Genomic DNA, 16,672 nt, shown 5'->3' with positions numbered 1-16,672 from the left:
GTATTGCTGGCCCTCCTGGCTGGAGTTGCTGAATCAGCAGATATAGATGTACAAGAGGGTTCTCTCAAAATGGATCAGAGACCTGTTCTTGCCCAGTAACCTCTCATGTTGGATCCAGTTGCATATTGGGTGAATGTAGCAAGAGTTAGACTCAACAGTCCACCCCACCACTTGTTGATTAGAAAGAAATAGTATACTCTCAAGAGACCTGCCAACATAAGGAGTTTCAGTTACACAGGAGGAGACCATAGGAGACAGATGTCCACAAAGGTGTTGAAGAGGTAGGGGACTTCACAGCTTAAACGATCTTGCACATGGGTGCCCTCGTGACCCTGCGTGAAATTTATTACTGGCCTGCACATTGTCAGACACTGGAGCTGGTATCAATTTCATTTAGGGCCCTCCTACTTCCCTTCCACTACGGTGCTTGCTTTTCCTTGAGTGCTGTCTGCTTGGCATCTATAGGTCTTTGCTTTGTACAACTGGTACTCCTGTTTTGTTGATGCCTTAGCACTTGCTTACCTTGCTTATTGGGTAATCTATCCCTGCCAATCTCATCGACCTGCACCGGTCCTCCAGTTAACTATGGGCCAGGCCCCCTTACCTTTTCTTTCACGGCTGACCATTCTGGGTCCACAGTGCCCCCTAGTGACGGAGGTGCAATATCGTCAGCAAAACCAGACAAGATAATAGGACTGGAGAAAGGTAGAAGAGCTAAACAATGACAAGAAACTGGATTTGGAAAAGACCTTGGAAGAGAAAAACATTAGGAGAAGACCAGGAGTGTACATTCTGAGAGAAAATATTCTAACTGAATCCCAGCTGGAATGGCGTCTGCTCCACGTTCTAATGGAGCAGTGGTGGTTCAGTAGAAGACTTCTCACCTTCCACGCAGTAGTCCTGAGTTCGATTCCCAGCCAATGCACCTCATGCACAGCCACCGCCTGTCAGTCAGTGGAGGCTTACATGTTGCCATGAGGCTCAGCAGTTTTCAGTGAAGCTTCCAGACTAAGATAGACTAGAAAGAAAGGCCTGGCTATTTCCTTTCAAATATCAGCTAAGGGTTTTCAAAGATTCAGTCCGCAACGGGTCAAGGAATGGTGCAAGACCATGCAGCATTTCATTCCGTGGTGCATGGGGTCACCATGAGTTGGGGGCCGACTTGACAGCAGCTCACAACAACAACAGCAAGTTGATCAACTGGACCAGAGTGGATAGAAGTGGTATTCAGGTAAGATGGTCCCCTGAAACATCTCGAGTGTCCTGGGAAGCCCCTGTCAATCTCTTTGTCCTTTTCACTGAAGAGCTAGGTGGAGTCTGTGCCCTGCGGCCACCCTGCAGGGGGAAGGAAATAAGGAGGAGCAGCCTTTATTTTTTCCAAGTCACTGTCCTCACAAGAGTATTTCTCCTGTGACAGTGTTGGGGCCACTGATTGCAAAGCCACAGTTATGTTCAGAACCTCTGCTCAGGGTGAGACAAGGAAACAAATTGCTTTGGTAATTTTTAAGTTCCACCAAATCAGGAGGGGTCAGTCCCTGGAGAAGGGCATCATACTTGGTAAAGTAGAGGGTCAGCGAAAAAGAGGAACACCCTCAACATGATGGACTGACACAGTGGCTACAACAATGGGCTCAAGCACAACAATTGTGAGGATGGCACAGGACCGGGCAGTATTTTGTTCTGTTGTGCATAGGGTCACTATGAGTCGGAACCGACTCGACAGCACCTAACAACAACAATCAACCAAACCTGTTGCTGTCGAACCTCACACTCAGCCTCACACTCCTCGTCTCCCAGAGAAGCATAAGTGATGAGAGTGGTTGTGACGAAAGCATGAAGATGCCCCAGAGGAAGTGACACCAACAAAGTCTTTACATTAATGGAACTCTCAGAGACATTTCGCATTGAAAACACAAACGATACTATGTTGGAAGCTGATCCATATGACAATTTAGTAAGGCATAGATACGATGCTCACTCTGTATCGTAAGCTACATGCCAAGAAGGAAAAGGCAATCACTGTTCAAACTACTCTTGATATATCTTTTTAATTGTGGTACATACATATGTAACATGGTCTCGGGGAACATCTAGCTCAATTGGCATAACATAGTTAATAAAGAAAATGTTCTACATTCTACCTTGGTGAGTAGCGTCTGGGGTGTTTAAAGCCTGTGAGCAGCCATCTAAGATTCTCCAATGGTCTCACCACTTCGGCAGCAAGGGAGAATGAAGAAAACAAGACATAAGGAAAAGATAAGCCCAAAGGGCTAATGCACCACAACTACCACGGCCTCCACCAGACTGAGTCCAGTACAGCTAGATGGTGCCCGGCTACCACCACTGACTGCTCTGACCGGGATCACAGCAGAGGGTGCGCAGCAGAGCTGGAGAAAAATGTAGAACAAAATTCTAACTCACAAAAAAAGACCAGACTTACTGGCCTGACAGAGACTGGAAAAACCCCAAGAGTATGGCCCCCAGACACCCTTTTAGCTCAGTAATGAAGTCACTCCTGAGGTTCACCACTCAGCCAAGGATTAGACAGCCCCATAAAACAAAATGAGACTAATGGGGCACAACAGTCCAGGGACAAGGACTAGAAGGCAGGAGGGGACAGGAAAGCTGGTAATAGGGAACCCAAGGTTGAGAAGGGACAGTGTTGACTTGTCATGGCGTTGTTAACCATTGGCCTAAAACAATATGTGTACTAACTGTTTAATGAGAAACTATTTGTTCTGTAAACCTTCATCAAAAGTATAATAAAAAAATAAAAATAAAGAAATCAAACAACATGTTGCATTGAGCAAATCTGCTACAAAAGACCTCTTTAAAGTGTTCAGAATCAAAGATGTCACTTTGAGGATGAAGGTGTGCCTAACTCAAGCTGTGGAAAAATATATATATATACAGCACTCTCTTCAAAATATCTGGTTCTTCACCATATCCTTTGACTACCTTCTTGCTTCATTGGAATAATATTGAGCATACTGAGAATATTGTAGGTGGTTCTCAGGGCATTTATTAGGCATTTCATGTTAAAATACCTTGTTAATAAATGATCCTTTGGCATTAAAAAAAAACATACATAACAAAAACATTTGCCATTTTAACAATCTTCACATTTAAAGTTCGGTGACATCACGCTCATCATGATGTTTAACCTTGTCGTCCTCATCTGTTCCCAAATTATGTTGTTGCTGTGTGATGTCAAGTTGATTTCGACTCATGGCGACCTCATGTGACAGAGTAGAACTGTTCCATTGGGTTTCCTAGGCTGTAATCTTTACAGAAGCAGATCGCCAGATCTTTCTCCCAGGGAATCGCTGGTGAGTTTGCACCGCCAGCGGGTTCGAACTGCCAAGCTTTCGGTTATCAGCCAAATTATACCACCACCCTTAACAGAAATTCAGTACCCCCTAAGCACTGAGCCCTCCTTCCCTCCTTCACTCCCACTCACCCCTGGCAACCACTAATAAACTTTGGTCTCTATACATTTGTCAATTCTAGATATTTCATATAAGTGGGATCATACAGTACTTGTCTTTTTGTGACTGACTTATTTCATGCAGCATAATGTTGATACTTTTTTTTTTTTTTTTACAAAGAAATAAAACACTTTAATTCTCAATGTTTAAACTACAATGTACTAAATAAATATTGTTGTTGCTGTTGGGTGCCATCAAGTCGAATTTCAACACATCTCAACCCCATGTGACATAGTAGGGCTTCCCCATAGGGTTTCCTAGGCTGTAGTCTTTAGCAACGATTGTGAGGATGGCGTGGGACCGGGCAGTGTTTTGTTATGTTGTATGTAGAGCCGCTATGGGTCAGAACTGACTGGACAGCACCTAACAATAACAACAAAAATCGTTATGGGTTAGCAGCCTAGTGCTTAACCATTGTACTACCAAGGCAACTGTTGCTGGGGTTTTTTTGGGTCGAGTGGGGTGGAGGGCAAGTACTCCCAGCCACCAAATTCAGTCCCACAGTGCCCCCCAGTGGTCTCAGATGCAAGTCCCCCGACATTAAAGGGCACAGTTCTGGGAGACCAACATATCTGCCATTTCCCTCCTCCCATCTTGTGCTGGGTTCCTTATCAGCTTCCCTGGCCTATTCCCTGGCCACCATCCCTCTTCCTTCCCGTTTTCCCTCTGAGCCACCCAGCCAGAGTGAGGCATCCACACACTCCTCCTCCTGGCCTCTAAAGGCAAATTCCTAGGGATTAACTGCCTACACCCAGGAGCTGCTGACTGAAAGGTTGGCTTCTCTGCTCCTCCAGAGAAAATACCTGGTGATCTGTTTCCATAAAGATTACATCCAAGATAACCCTATGGGATAGTTATATTCTCTCACATGGGGTCACTATGAGTTGAAAATCAATTCAACGGCACCTAACAACAACAGGGTAACCCTGACATCTGCTCTTGAGTAAACCCCATTGCTGTCGAGTTGATCCCAACTCATAGCGACCCTATAGGACAGAGCAGAACTGCCCCATAGACTTTCAAAGGAGCACCTGGTGAATTCAAACAGCCAATCTTTTGGTTAGCAGCCATAGCACTTAACCACTACACAACCAGGGTTTCCCTGATCTTGATTGGTGGGGAAGAAAGAGGGGCAGCCCTTTGTTCAGGGCTAGATTTACAGGATCTGAAGTGAAACCAGATCCTGCTGAGTCCTGAATGAGGCAAAGTCCCAACAGGGACTTTTGACTTTCAGGAAGCCATAGAAGGCAAACCATTTCAGGATAAGACATCTGACTTTCTTCAAGAAGTTAAATATAGAAGTGCCGTATGATCCTGCAATTCTACTCCTAGATATATGCCCAAAAGAATTGAAAGTGGGAATGCAAACAGATACTTGTATACCAGTGTTCATTGTAACACTATGGACAAAACCCAAAGAATGGAAACAACCTAAATTAAAAGATGAATGGATAAACAAAACGTGGTATATACATACAATGAAATATTACACAGCCATAAAGAGAAATGAGAAATTCTAATGTATGCCACAACATGGATGAACATTGAAAACATTATGCTGAGCAAAACGTCAGTCGCAAAAGGACAAATACTATACGACCTCATTTTTATTAAACAAGCAAATATATAGAAACCGAAGCTTATTAGTGGTTACCAAGGGTAGGAGAGAGGGGGAAAGGTGGAGTTTTTGCTTGGGAGGCATTGAGCTTATGTTAATCTTGGTAGAATAATTAGGAGAAAGAGAAGGATAAGGGTTGCACAGCATGAAGAGGGTAATCAATGTCGTTGGATTGTGCATATAGAAACTGTTATATTGGCGAATATTTTGTTGTGTACATTTTTATCACAGACCAAAAAAAAGATAAATAGATAACCAAAATGTGGTACATACATACAGTGGAATATTACCCAGCCTTAAAGAGAAATGAAGTTCTGATGCACGCTACAACATGGATGAACTTTGAAACATCATGCTGAGTAAAATTAGTCCAAAACGACAAATGTTGTATGATCCCCCTTACATGAAATATTTACAAGAGACAAAGGTATAGAGATCAACATTTATTAGTGGTTACCAGGGGTGGAATGAGAGGGAAAGAGGGAATCATTGTTTCTTGGCACAGAAGAGTGAGTGCCTCCAGCATTGCATTTGTTGAAACATCTCAGTTGGTATTCTGTCAATTCCCGGAGCCTTGTTTTTTGCCAATGCCTTCAGTGCAGCTTGGACTTCCTCCTTCAAAACCATCAGTTCTCGATCATATGCTACCTCCTGAAATGGCTGGACATAGATCAATCCTTTTTGGTACAGTTACCCTGTGTATTCCTTCCATCTACTTTTGGTGCTTCCTGCATCATTCAACATCTTGCCCATAGAATCCTTCAGTATTGCAACTTGAGACTTGATCATTTTCTTCAGTTCTTTCAGCTTGAAAAATGCTGAGCCTGTTCTTCCCTTTTGGATTTCTAACTCCAGGTCTTTGCACATTTCATTATAATATTTTATTTTGTCTTCTTGAGTTGCCCTTTGAAATCTTCTGTTTAGCTCTTTTACTTCATCATTTCTGCCATTTGCTTTAGCTACTCTACATTCAAGAGCGACTTTCAGGGTCCCTTCTGACATCCATTTTGGTCTTTTCCTTCTTTCCTGTCTTTTTTATGACCTTTTGCTTTCTTCACGTTTGATGTCCTTGATGTCATTCCACAACTCATCTGATCTTAGGTCATTAGTGTTCAACAAGTCAAATCTATTCTTGAGATGGTCTCTAAATTCAGGTGGGATATACTCAGGGTTGTAATATGGCTCTCGTGGACTTGCTTAATTTAATTCAGTTTCAACTTGAACTTGCAGATAAGCAGTTGATACTTTGTTCCGCAGTCAGCCCCTGGCTTTCTTTTGAGTGATGATATTGAGCTTCTCCATCGTGTTTTTCCACAGATGTGGTAGATTTGATTCCTGTGTATTCCATCTGGCGAGATTCATGTGTATAGTTGCTGTTTATGTTGTTGAAAAAGGTATTTGCAATGAATAAAGTCATTGCTCTTGCAAAATTTTATCGTGCGATCTCCGGAGTCGTTTCCATCACCAAAGCCATATTATCCAACTAGTGATCCTTCTTCTTTGTTTCCAACTTTCACATTCTAATCACCAATAATTATCAGTGCATCTTGATTGCAGGTTTGATTAATTTAAGACTGCAGAAGTTGCTAAAAATCTTCAATTTCTTTATCTTTGGCATTAGCAGTTGGTGCGTAATTTGAATAATAGTTGTATTAACTGGTCTTCTTTGTAGGCGTGTGAATGAACCCCTCAGGTTGGAAGGCACTCAAAATATGTCTGAGGAAGAGCTACCTCCTCAAAGTAGAGTTGACCTGAATGACGTAGATGAAGTAAAGCTTTCAGGACCTTCATTGCTGATGCGGCATAACTCAAAATGAGAAGAAATAGCTGCAAACATCCGTTAATAATTAGAAAGTGGAATGTACAAAGTATGAATCTAAGAAAATTGGAAGTTATCAAAATGGAACGCATAAAAGATCGATATCCTAGGCATTAGTAAGCTGAAATGTACTGGTATTGGCCTTTTTGAATTGGACAATCATATGGTCTACTATGACAGGAATAACAAATGGAAGAGGAATGGCATCACATTCATTTTTAAAAAGAATATTTCAAGATTCCAAACCTGCATAGCAATCTGTTCATGGTGTTCCAAGTTGTTTATTTCTGACACTGTAAAGGTGAATGCCAAGGAGGTAAAATGTCTATAGGGCACATTCCAGGTTAACCCACTTTTATGCAAAAGCCATTCGTACTGAGTGTAGAAATGTGGGGAAAGGAATATTTCAGAAAGATACCCCAGATGAAGAACGTCCTTCAAAGAATTCAAGTCTCAGTGGAAAGCTGAACGCAGAGCTAGTGTGGTATAGAATTTTTTTGGGCAGCATGTTGAATGGGGAAGAGAAAGGCACGGGGAGTATTTTGCGATGGGAAGAGGTTATCTCTTTCTTTGTGCTCTGAAACTTCAAAGGAATTGAGGTATGATCCAGCCCAGGATGGGAATCATCCCTAAACCCAGCAGATCCTTAAACACTAAATGTTTTTGTTTTTAGCTGTCATTGAGTCAGTCCCTGACTCATGGTGATCCCATGTGCAACAGACTGAATCACTGCCTGGTCCTGCACCATCCCCACGGTCAGTTGGGGGAGTTGCAGATCGGACTGCTGTCATCCATAGGCTTTCATTGGCTGATTTTCAGAAGCGGATAGCCAGGCTTTTCTTTCTGGTCTGTCTTAGTCTGGAAGCTTCGCTGAAGCCTGTTCAGCATCACACACAGCCTCTACTGACAGATGGGTGGTGGCTGCACATGCGGTGCACTGGCTGGGAATTGAACCTGGGTCTCCTGCATGGAAGGCGAGAATTCTGCCATTGAATCACCAGTGACTCTAAACATCCAATAAACCAAAAAAAAAAAACCAAACCCATTGCCGTCGAGTCAATTCTGATCATAGCAACCCTACAGGACAGAGTAGAACTGCTCCATAGGGTTTCCAAGGAGCGGCTGGTGGATAAGAACTACTGACCTTCTGGTTAGCAGTTGAACTCTTAACCGTTGCACAACCAGGGCTCCAAAACACCCAATCCAAACCCATTGACATCAAGTCAATTCAGACTCATTGTGACCCTATAGGACAGAGTAGAACTGCTCCATAGGGCTCCAAAGGAGCTGCTGGTGGATTTGAACTACTGACCTTTTGGTTAGTAGCCATAGCTCTTAACTACTGTGCCACCAGGGCTTCTAAAACAACCAATAGAGCCTTTGAATTCTGTAGGGGAAAAGGTATTAGTATTTTGTGCTTAATATGGAAAGAGACAAAAATACGTTTTATCTATACGCCTAATGGCGTCTCTCTGATCAGTCTCTATGTCAGAGAAGCTGGGGGTGGGGTGGAGGTGCAGCATTTTTTACCTAAGATTGGTGAAACAGAGATTAGCAAAATATCTGAGGGAGGACCCCACGGAGATAAAGGTTAGGCTAAAGGCCCTCGGAAAATGCCTGGAGCTGCTTGCTGCCTGGGAATTGTTTTGCTGTGGGAAGAGGATCCCAGGCCCTACAAGAGAATGTCTCCTGGTAGCAGCTTCTAGGACGACCGGCTTCTGCGCACTGGGGCCATGTCCATTCTCTCCCTAGCTCCAAGGTCGCAGAGTCCTCAGCTGTCTTCCTACATAGTTTTAGGCTTAGAGACTGCCCTCCAGCCCCTCCAGCACTCACATTCCACATTTTAATCTTTTCAAGAGAGTTTGCTGAGATAATCCCATTTTTCTGGGAGGAAAAACCCTTTACCTCCAGCGTGGGAGCCAAGACTCAATCTCCCTCCGTGCCCCCGGTGATTACTGTGGGTTTAAAGGGTCTGTTTGGTGTGGTGTCCTCCAGTGGGTTCTGACTCATGGCAATCCCATGTGCTACAGATAGACCCCGTGTGTTACAGTGGTCTATAGGGTTTTTTTTTTTTTTTTTGGCTATAATCTTAATGGAAGCAGATTGCAATGCCTAGCTTCTGTGGTACTATAGGTGGGTTTGAACCACCAACTTTTAGGTCAGTGCTGCTGTTAGGTGTCATCGAGTCGGTTCCAACTCATAGTGACCCTATGTACAACAGAACAAAACACTGCCAGGTCCTGTGCCAGCCTCACAATCGTTGTTATTGTTGAGCCCATTATTGCCCTCACTGTGTCAATCTATCTCTTTGAGGGTCTTCCTCTTTATCCCTGACCCTCTACTTTACCAAGCATGATGTTTCCCCAGGGACTGGTCTCTTCTGATAACATATCCAAAGTATGTGAGACGAAGTCTTGCCATCCTTGCTTCTAGGGAGCATTCTGGCTGTATTTCTTCCAAGATAGATTTGTTCATTCTTCTGGCAGTCCATTTAGGGCAGTAGTCAAGGCAAATTTATGAGCCACCTAGGGACCTTCTTAAAGGGTCTACACTGTCTCATTTTTAACTACTTTCGGTTTATTTCCAAACTCTGTCTAGACAAAAGTCTTTCAGTTTCCCTCAGAAAATATTGTTTACATTGGGTCATTCACAACATCCCATTACCAACATCAGCCCCATCTGGCCCAGCCCCCACCCTCACTTCTCCAAACCAACTTCCAATTGTAATTTTGACTGACCTCCTTTAAAAACCCTTAACCCTCTAAATCTGGAAGACCAACCACACCCTCAACTATACTTCTTCGCCTCCCTGCACGGGCACATGATGTGCTATGTCAGGTAACAGAAAACTTTGGGGACAATTTGATACATGGAGATTTTTATTTCTTCTGTGACAACACCACTGTCTCCATAAAGCTGTTTTAACTCTGGAACATTTTGATAATTTTGATGTGGTCCCAAATCCCTCAACCATTATACTTTTAGGTTTGTTTTTTCTGGCTAATGTCAGGAACGGAAACCCTGATGGCATAGTGGTTAAGAGCTACGGATGCTAACCAAAAGGTTGGCAGTTCGAATCCACCAGGTCCTCCTTGGAAACCCTATGGGGCAGTTCTACTCTGACCTACAGGGTTGCTATGAGTTGGAGTCTACTTGACGGCAATGGTTTTTTTTAATGCCAGGAACAGATTAAACCCTTTCCTGTCTCACAACTGGGGCTTTGACAGTCACATGCTAGTAAAAACTCAATAAAGTTTTGTGGAGTACGTCAATGAACGGGTCCCTGATCCAACCAATTCAATCTGGAGAAAGACAAAGATCCAGTCAGGATTAATTGGATAGAGATTCAGAAATACTATCAAATTTCAGTCTTTGATTGGAAGCTGGGAGTTGAAAAGAGGAGGAGTGTGACCAGAAAGGTCTATAAAGACTTCTGAAGAGCTAAGGAGGGACTCAGAACCTAGACAGCTGGAGTCGCCACCATCCTGGCTCTGCCTGAGGTCTGAGTAGACCCACCCTGCCAGCACAGAGCCGATAAACCACGAACATCAGGTAAGGACACCACCATTTTACCTAAACTACAGGCCTTGGTGGCACAGTGGTTAAGGGCCAAAAGATCAGCAGTTCGAATCTATCAGCTGCTCCTTGGAAACCCTATGGGGCAGTTCTACTTTGTCCTATAGGGTAGCTCTGAGTCAGAATCAACTTGATGGCAACGGGTTTGTTTGTTTGTTTTTTGCAGACCAAGGAAAGGAGCCCTGGTGGGGCAATGGTTAAGCCCTTGGCTGCTAACCAAAAGGTTGGTGGTTCAAACCCACCAGCCACTCTGCTGGAGAAAGATGTGGCAGCCTGCTTCCATTAAGATTACAGCCTTAGAAACCCTATGGGGCAGTTCTACTCTGTCCTATAGGGTCACTATAAGTCGAAATAGACTTGACAGCAATGGGTTTGGGTTCTGGGTTTTTGCAGGCCAACGCTGCACAAAATTTTCCTTTTTCTTTACAAACGAAGTGATCTAAGGCTTTGCTTTTGCCTCGACATGCAGTTTTGCCTTAATCTATTTATTCCTTAACTAAACAGATTTTTTGGAAATGAAAAACATCTAACTGATTAAAATTTTATTTCACGCCCAGAGATTATGTTGTTGTTGGATGCTGTTGAGTCGATTCAAACTCTAGGGATCCTGTAGAACAGAGTAGAACTGTCCAACCTAGGCTGTAATCTTTACGGAAGCAGATCATCAGGTCTTTTCTCCAGAGGAGCCGCTGGTGAGTTTGAACCGTGACATTGTGATTAGCAGCCAAGCGCTTAATCAATGCCCACCAGGGCTCCTAGTTCATGTAATTTATATGGTTTTGTGATTTTACTAGTTAGGTTTCCTTTTTTCACTAAAAGCTTAAAGACTATTTCATAGATTGTTTTAAAGACTGGAGTCTTTGTTCTGAATGAACTATTTCTTCCCCTGAACTCCATCCCAAGGTGGTAATTCTAATCTGTGTAAATGAGATTACTTAGAGATTAAATGAGACTATGTATTGAAATGTACCTCTCTGAGTTAGGGGTTCTCATCTGTAACTTCCAAGTGCTATATGGTACTGTTCGGCTGCTTTTACAATTCTCTTTTAAAAATTTTAAAACGGAAAATACTGGCACCTATTTTATGAGAGTCCCTTTAATCTTTCCCAGCTGGGTTTTTTACTGGAACTGAGAACATAGACTGTGCTGGGCCACATGACATTCCCATTCCCATTGTGTTAGGGCCTTGGGGGATTTCAGAAACTTTCCCCTCAAAATGGCAGAGGTCAGTTTTCTGGACACTCTTCCTGGTGGGTCTAGGATGAGACGGACCAGTGGGTAGAATGAGATGGGGCTCACGGTAGTCCTGGCCCTTCCTCATTGTCTGCTGAGACACTCCTGGTGCAGGCAGTGGGGAATTCCACCATTGCCAGAAGCATGACTTTTGCCCTGAGTTGGTTCCTGTGTAGGGTGGGGAGGAGATGGGATTGCTTACCCTTGGCCTTAGAAGAATGCTTCCTTCCCTAGATGTTCCTGGAGGGTTCCTTTCAGAGCAGATGTGTCAGCATGAACAGTTGGAGCCCACCCAGGCTCTTGGACCTTGCAAACCAGAGCCTGCTGCGGCATGAGGCCTTGGTTATCGCCTCTCTGGAGTTGCTGCCCACGGAACTCTTCCCGCCCCTGTTCATGGCAGCCATTGCTGGGACACACAGCGAGACACTGAAGGCAATGGTGCAGGCCTGGCCCTTCACTCGCCTCCCCCTGGGGGCTCTGATGAAGGCTCAGCAGCCTCACCAGGACATCTTAAAAGCTGCGCTGGACGGGCTCGATGTCCTGCTTGCACAGAAGATTCGCCCCAGGTAATCGTAACCAATAGCCTGGTGGGATCCTGGATATCCGAGCAAGAAACAGCTGGGGTTAGGGAGAATGAGGGCCAAAGAGTGGTCCAGGGGCTTCTGATGGTGCCAATGTGGATGCTCTGGGAGGATTTGGGGCCAAGGCTGGGCTTGCTCTGGGAAGGGGCTTCCAGAAGGGCAGGGCTGATTAAGATGCAGGGGTGATTGAGGGAACATGTACCCACCACCTCCCAATGATATCGAAGGTACCAGAAGTTGGGGACCAGGTAGGATCCCACGGAAAGAGCAGATGGAGTAAAGTAAGGCAGAAAGAAAGGGGGAAGGGAGCCCCAGGTACGGGGTAAAAGCACAGGTCAAAAGTCTGCTTCTTGCTTAGATTCTGCGCTCATGGTCTCATTCTGAGCTGATCTTAAATCTCATCCAATCACCTGTCTTTCCCACAGGAGATGGAAACTGAAAGTGCTGGATTTACGGAAGAACACTTATACCAACTTCTGGAGCCTATGGTCTGGAACCTGGTCCAGGGCCTCTATGTGCTCACTAGAGGAGCCAGAGGTCACCCAGCCCAGGACTAAGAGGCAAAAAGTGGACAATTCAAGGACTGGGGAGAAGCAGCCCTTGACCCCGCTGGAGGTGCTCATAGATCTGTGCCTCATGGAAGACAGCCCGGGTGAATTCCTCACCTTCCTCATTAACAGGGTCAAGCAGAGAAAAAGTCTTCTACACCTGTGTAGCAGGAAGGTGACGATCGATGCGATACCACTCCAAAATATTGAGAAGATCCTGAAAATGGTGCAGCTGGACTGTGTTGAGGAGGTGGTAATTAGGAGCTGGAAACTGTCCACCCTTGCCAGGTTTGCTGCTCACCTGGGACAGATGGTTAATCTGAGCAGACTCTCTCTCTCTAACATTTACATGACTTCCCACATTTCCTGGGTGCTGGAGGAGAAGCAAGTTGCCCAATTAACCTCTCAGTTCCTCTGTCTGCACCAGCTCCAGGAGATCTACCTGGACTCTGTCGTCTTCCTCAAAGGCCGCCTGGACCAGGTGCTCAGGTGAGAGATGGCGTGGTTTCTCTGCAGACCAGAGCAAGCCTTTTTTCCATACTGTAAATGTGAATGGTCGTCTGCTGTGTGCCAACTGCTGGTGATGTGGCAGCGAACGAGACACTAGCATTTCAACACATTCTCATTCACTGCTCTATCCCCAAGCATGCTGTCACATAACCACCCACATAAAAGTAGAGGTAAACTGGGATAGAAGCCATAAGAAAAAACTTATATAGATCCTGGAATCCCTGGGTGATGTCAATGGTTAACACACTTGGCCGCTAACCGAAAGGTTGGAGGTTCGGGTCCACCCAAACGTGCCTCAGAAGAAAGGCCTGGTGATCTACTTCTGAAAACTCTGCCACTGAAAACCCTATAGAGCACAGTTCTACTCTAACATACATGGGGTTGCCATGAGTTGGTGTCGACTCACGACAACTTGTTACCGGTTATATAGAAGCTATGTTGTTAGGTGCTGTTGAGTTGATTTTTGACTCATAGTGATGCCATGTAACAGTAGAACTGCCCCATAGGGTTTCTCTCCCAGGCTGTAATCTTATGGAAGCAGAGTGCCACATCTTTCTCCCGTGGTGGGAGACCTTTCGGTTAGCAGCCAAGAGCTTAACCACTGTACCACGAGGGCTCCTAGGGTTCCTTATAGATGTTATGCTATAGCATATATGTGATAAGTATGTAGATGTTATATGCCCCTTATAAGATGCTATAAGGGACACTGTGCTAGGATACTATACAGTGGAGTTTCAGGCCTAGTGAGGGTGGGTTTGAGAATTCTTAGGAAGGTGATATCTAAGTTAAATAAGTGAAGAGGTTACTGAAAAAGAGAAAGCACGTCAACTTAGATGCCTCAAAATATGAGCCCTGCACTCTCCATTAGTTTTATGAACATGAGCGCCTCCTTCTGAACTGGCCTCAAATTCCTGCCTGTAAAAGGGTTGCTTTGAGCTCCTGGTAAGGTAACATACAGGAAATGCAAGATTCTGGAGATGAAGGTAAGGATGCAGGAGTGAAGAACTGTGACAGATGGTTTGCCAATGATAAAGGTATAAGCGAGCCCCTATGGGCTGGCAGCCCCAGCTGCTGTTGCCAGATCTTGCCCAGGCTTGCCCTCTATGGGCATGGCTTCAGCAGCTGCATCTGGCTCAAGCAGCTGGGACCCAGGCTGTACTAGAAGGAAGCCCGAGTTGAAAGTGTTTTGGTCATGTCTCCCAGCACTAAAATTCAATGGTGCCTGCTCTTGACTGAGACACTGAGTTGGACTCTCCAGTGCATGTTCTATCAGTATCTCATCCTCACAACCAGTAGGAGGGGTATAGTGCACTCTGTTTGACAGATGAGGAAGGGAGCTTTAGAGATTTCATTAACCTGACTCCGTCACACATTGATAGGTGATGGCGAAAAGACTCCATCTAAAATTGGACTGACTTGAATGTCATACTCCTTACAACATGGCATCCTGGGTGTGGACCATCATCAGATGGTCAGAACTCCCTTGGGCTTGGGTAAAATGGTTGGCTCCACCTTGAGTCCTTCCCCACCACCCTGCACCCACCACCACCATCTCCAGAATTAATGCTCTGTCTGTCCTCAGGTGCCTGAAGACCCCCTTGGAGACTCTCTCAATAACTAATTGCTTGCTTTTGGAATCCGACTTGATACATCTTTCCTTGTGCCCGGGCATCAGCTACCTAAGGGACCTGAGCTTAAGTGGTGTCAACCTGACTGGCTTAAGTCCCGAGTTCCTCCAAGTTCTGCTAGACAGAGCCTCAGCCACCCTCCAGCACCTGGACTTTGATGGGTGTGGGATTTCAGACTCCCAGCTCACTGCCATCCTGCCTGCCCTGGGCCGCTGCTCCCAGCTCATCACTTTCAGCTTCTGTCGAAACTCAGTCTCCATGGCTGTCCTGGAAAGCCTGCTGCGGCACATCATCCCACTGATCAAGTTCAGATTTGGGCTGTTTCCCACTCCTCTGGAGTGTTCTGTGGGCATCCAAGGCACTCTTCACCTGGGGACTCTTCGAGGGTGTCTGGCCAAGCTGAGGCTGATACAGCAGGAGTTAGGGCAGCCCAACAGGGTCTTGTTCAGTGCCTTTGCCTGTCCTCACTGTGGCACCAGAATATTGCATGACCTGGAGCCCATCCTATGCCCCTGTTATACACCTGCCTAGTTGGTATGCACATGTCTCACTGTATTCTGGGCACTTGGAGACTGGAACCAGACAGGAGTGCATCTTGAAGGAGCACAGGACCATTTCAGATGACTGCTCAATGTCAATGGAGAAACAGGAGGTGGCCCAGCAGGGGCAAGACTGGAGGCGGGAAGATGCTGACTTGAGGAGTTGATGGGACCTTTGGGGAGATGTGTCCTATAATCAAAATGGGAACTGGAATTTTAAAGGGTGGGGTTTGGTCTTGAGAAATACATACGCGAGTTATCCCTGCATGGGTAGTTGTAAAGAAATGGGCAGAAATAAATAGACTTCAATGGAAACCACCCAATGGCCTCTCTTACATATTAACCTGTGTTCTCAGTTTAAACCTCCAATTACAGATTACATAAAAAAGGCACTGAGAATCTATAATGTTTAGAAGCTCTAGGTGCAGAGATGGAGTTGGGTCCCAGGAGATCATAGCACCATTTATCATTCCCCCCAGTTTGTTTCTCCTTTTTGGGGGCATCTGTTGTTGTCTGCTGCTGTTGAGTCAGCCCAGGTTCATCGTGACCCCACACATGATGGGTGGAAAGAAACACTGCCTGGTCCTGCACCATCCTCATGGTTGGTTGTGGATCGAATCACTGGTCCATAGCGTTTTCATTGGCTGATTTTCAGAAGTAGATTGCAGGTTTTTATCCTAGCTGGGCTTAGTCTGTTACCTCCTGGCTTATTTCAGTGGCTGTTCAATGGGTCACTACGCGCAAGGTGAATCCTCAGGGCATGGAACTTAAGTGACCAGTGAGTGGGTGCCATTTAGGTAAGTGTTCTTAGCAGGGGTCCTCAATGCTAGCTCCACCAAGGCATTCCTCACATCACGAGCACTCCTCGCAATTCTCCATGTGGACCCATAAGTCTCCGTCCCTGATCTCTGGTTGTACCAGATGTCATGGATTGAAAGGTGTCCTCCCAAAATATGTGTCAACTTGGTTAGGCCATGATTCCCGGTACTGTGTGGTTGTCCTCCATTTTGTGATTGATGTAATTTTCCTATGTGTTATAAACCCTAATCTCTGCCTGTGGTTAATGAGCTGAGATTAGATTATATTAAAGAGGATTGGGTGGGATGTAACACCTTACCCAGGTCACATCCCT

At 45.2% G+C, this 16,672-nt stretch overlaps 1 protein-coding gene across 1 annotated transcript; it reads left to right on the top strand.

The window, feature by feature from the left end:
* The first annotated feature begins 5,232 nt into the window (after positions 1–5,232).
* LOC101356878 (melanoma antigen preferentially expressed in tumors-like) lies at positions 5,233–15,532 on the top strand. Its single transcript, XM_004377291.1, has 4 exons — positions 5,233–5,241; positions 11,981–12,300; positions 12,741–13,352; positions 14,956–15,532. Exons 2-4 carry the CDS (start codon positions 12,008–12,010, stop codon positions 15,530–15,532), a joined length of 1,482 nt encoding a protein of 493 aa, XP_004377348.1. The 5' UTR covers positions 5,233–5,241; positions 11,981–12,007.
* Positions 15,533–16,672: the final 1,140 nt, after the last annotated feature.

Source organism: Trichechus manatus, unplaced genomic scaffold, assembly GCF_000243295.1.
Source record: "Trichechus manatus latirostris isolate Lorelei unplaced genomic scaffold, TriManLat1.0 scaffold00048, whole genome shotgun sequence".
Taxonomy (NCBI): domain Eukaryota; kingdom Metazoa; phylum Chordata; class Mammalia; order Sirenia; family Trichechidae; genus Trichechus; species Trichechus manatus.
The sequence above is the reverse complement of the archived record's forward strand: the minus strand, read 5'-3'. Positions and strand labels throughout refer to the sequence as shown.

Bases quoted from the DNA above. Each gene is read 5' to 3' on its own strand.
- LOC101356878 (XM_004377291.1), top strand. From the start codon at position 12,008: ATGAACAGTTGGAGCCCACCCAGGCTCTTGGACCTTGCAAACCAGAGC. The intron at 12,301-12,740 runs GTAATCGTAACC...TCTTTCCCACAG, and splicing joins GCACAGAAGATTCGCCCCAG to GAGATGGAAACTGAAAGTGC. The intron at 13,353-14,955 runs GTGAGAGATGGC...GTCTGTCCTCAG, and splicing joins CGCCTGGACCAGGTGCTCAG to GTGCCTGAAGACCCCCTTGG.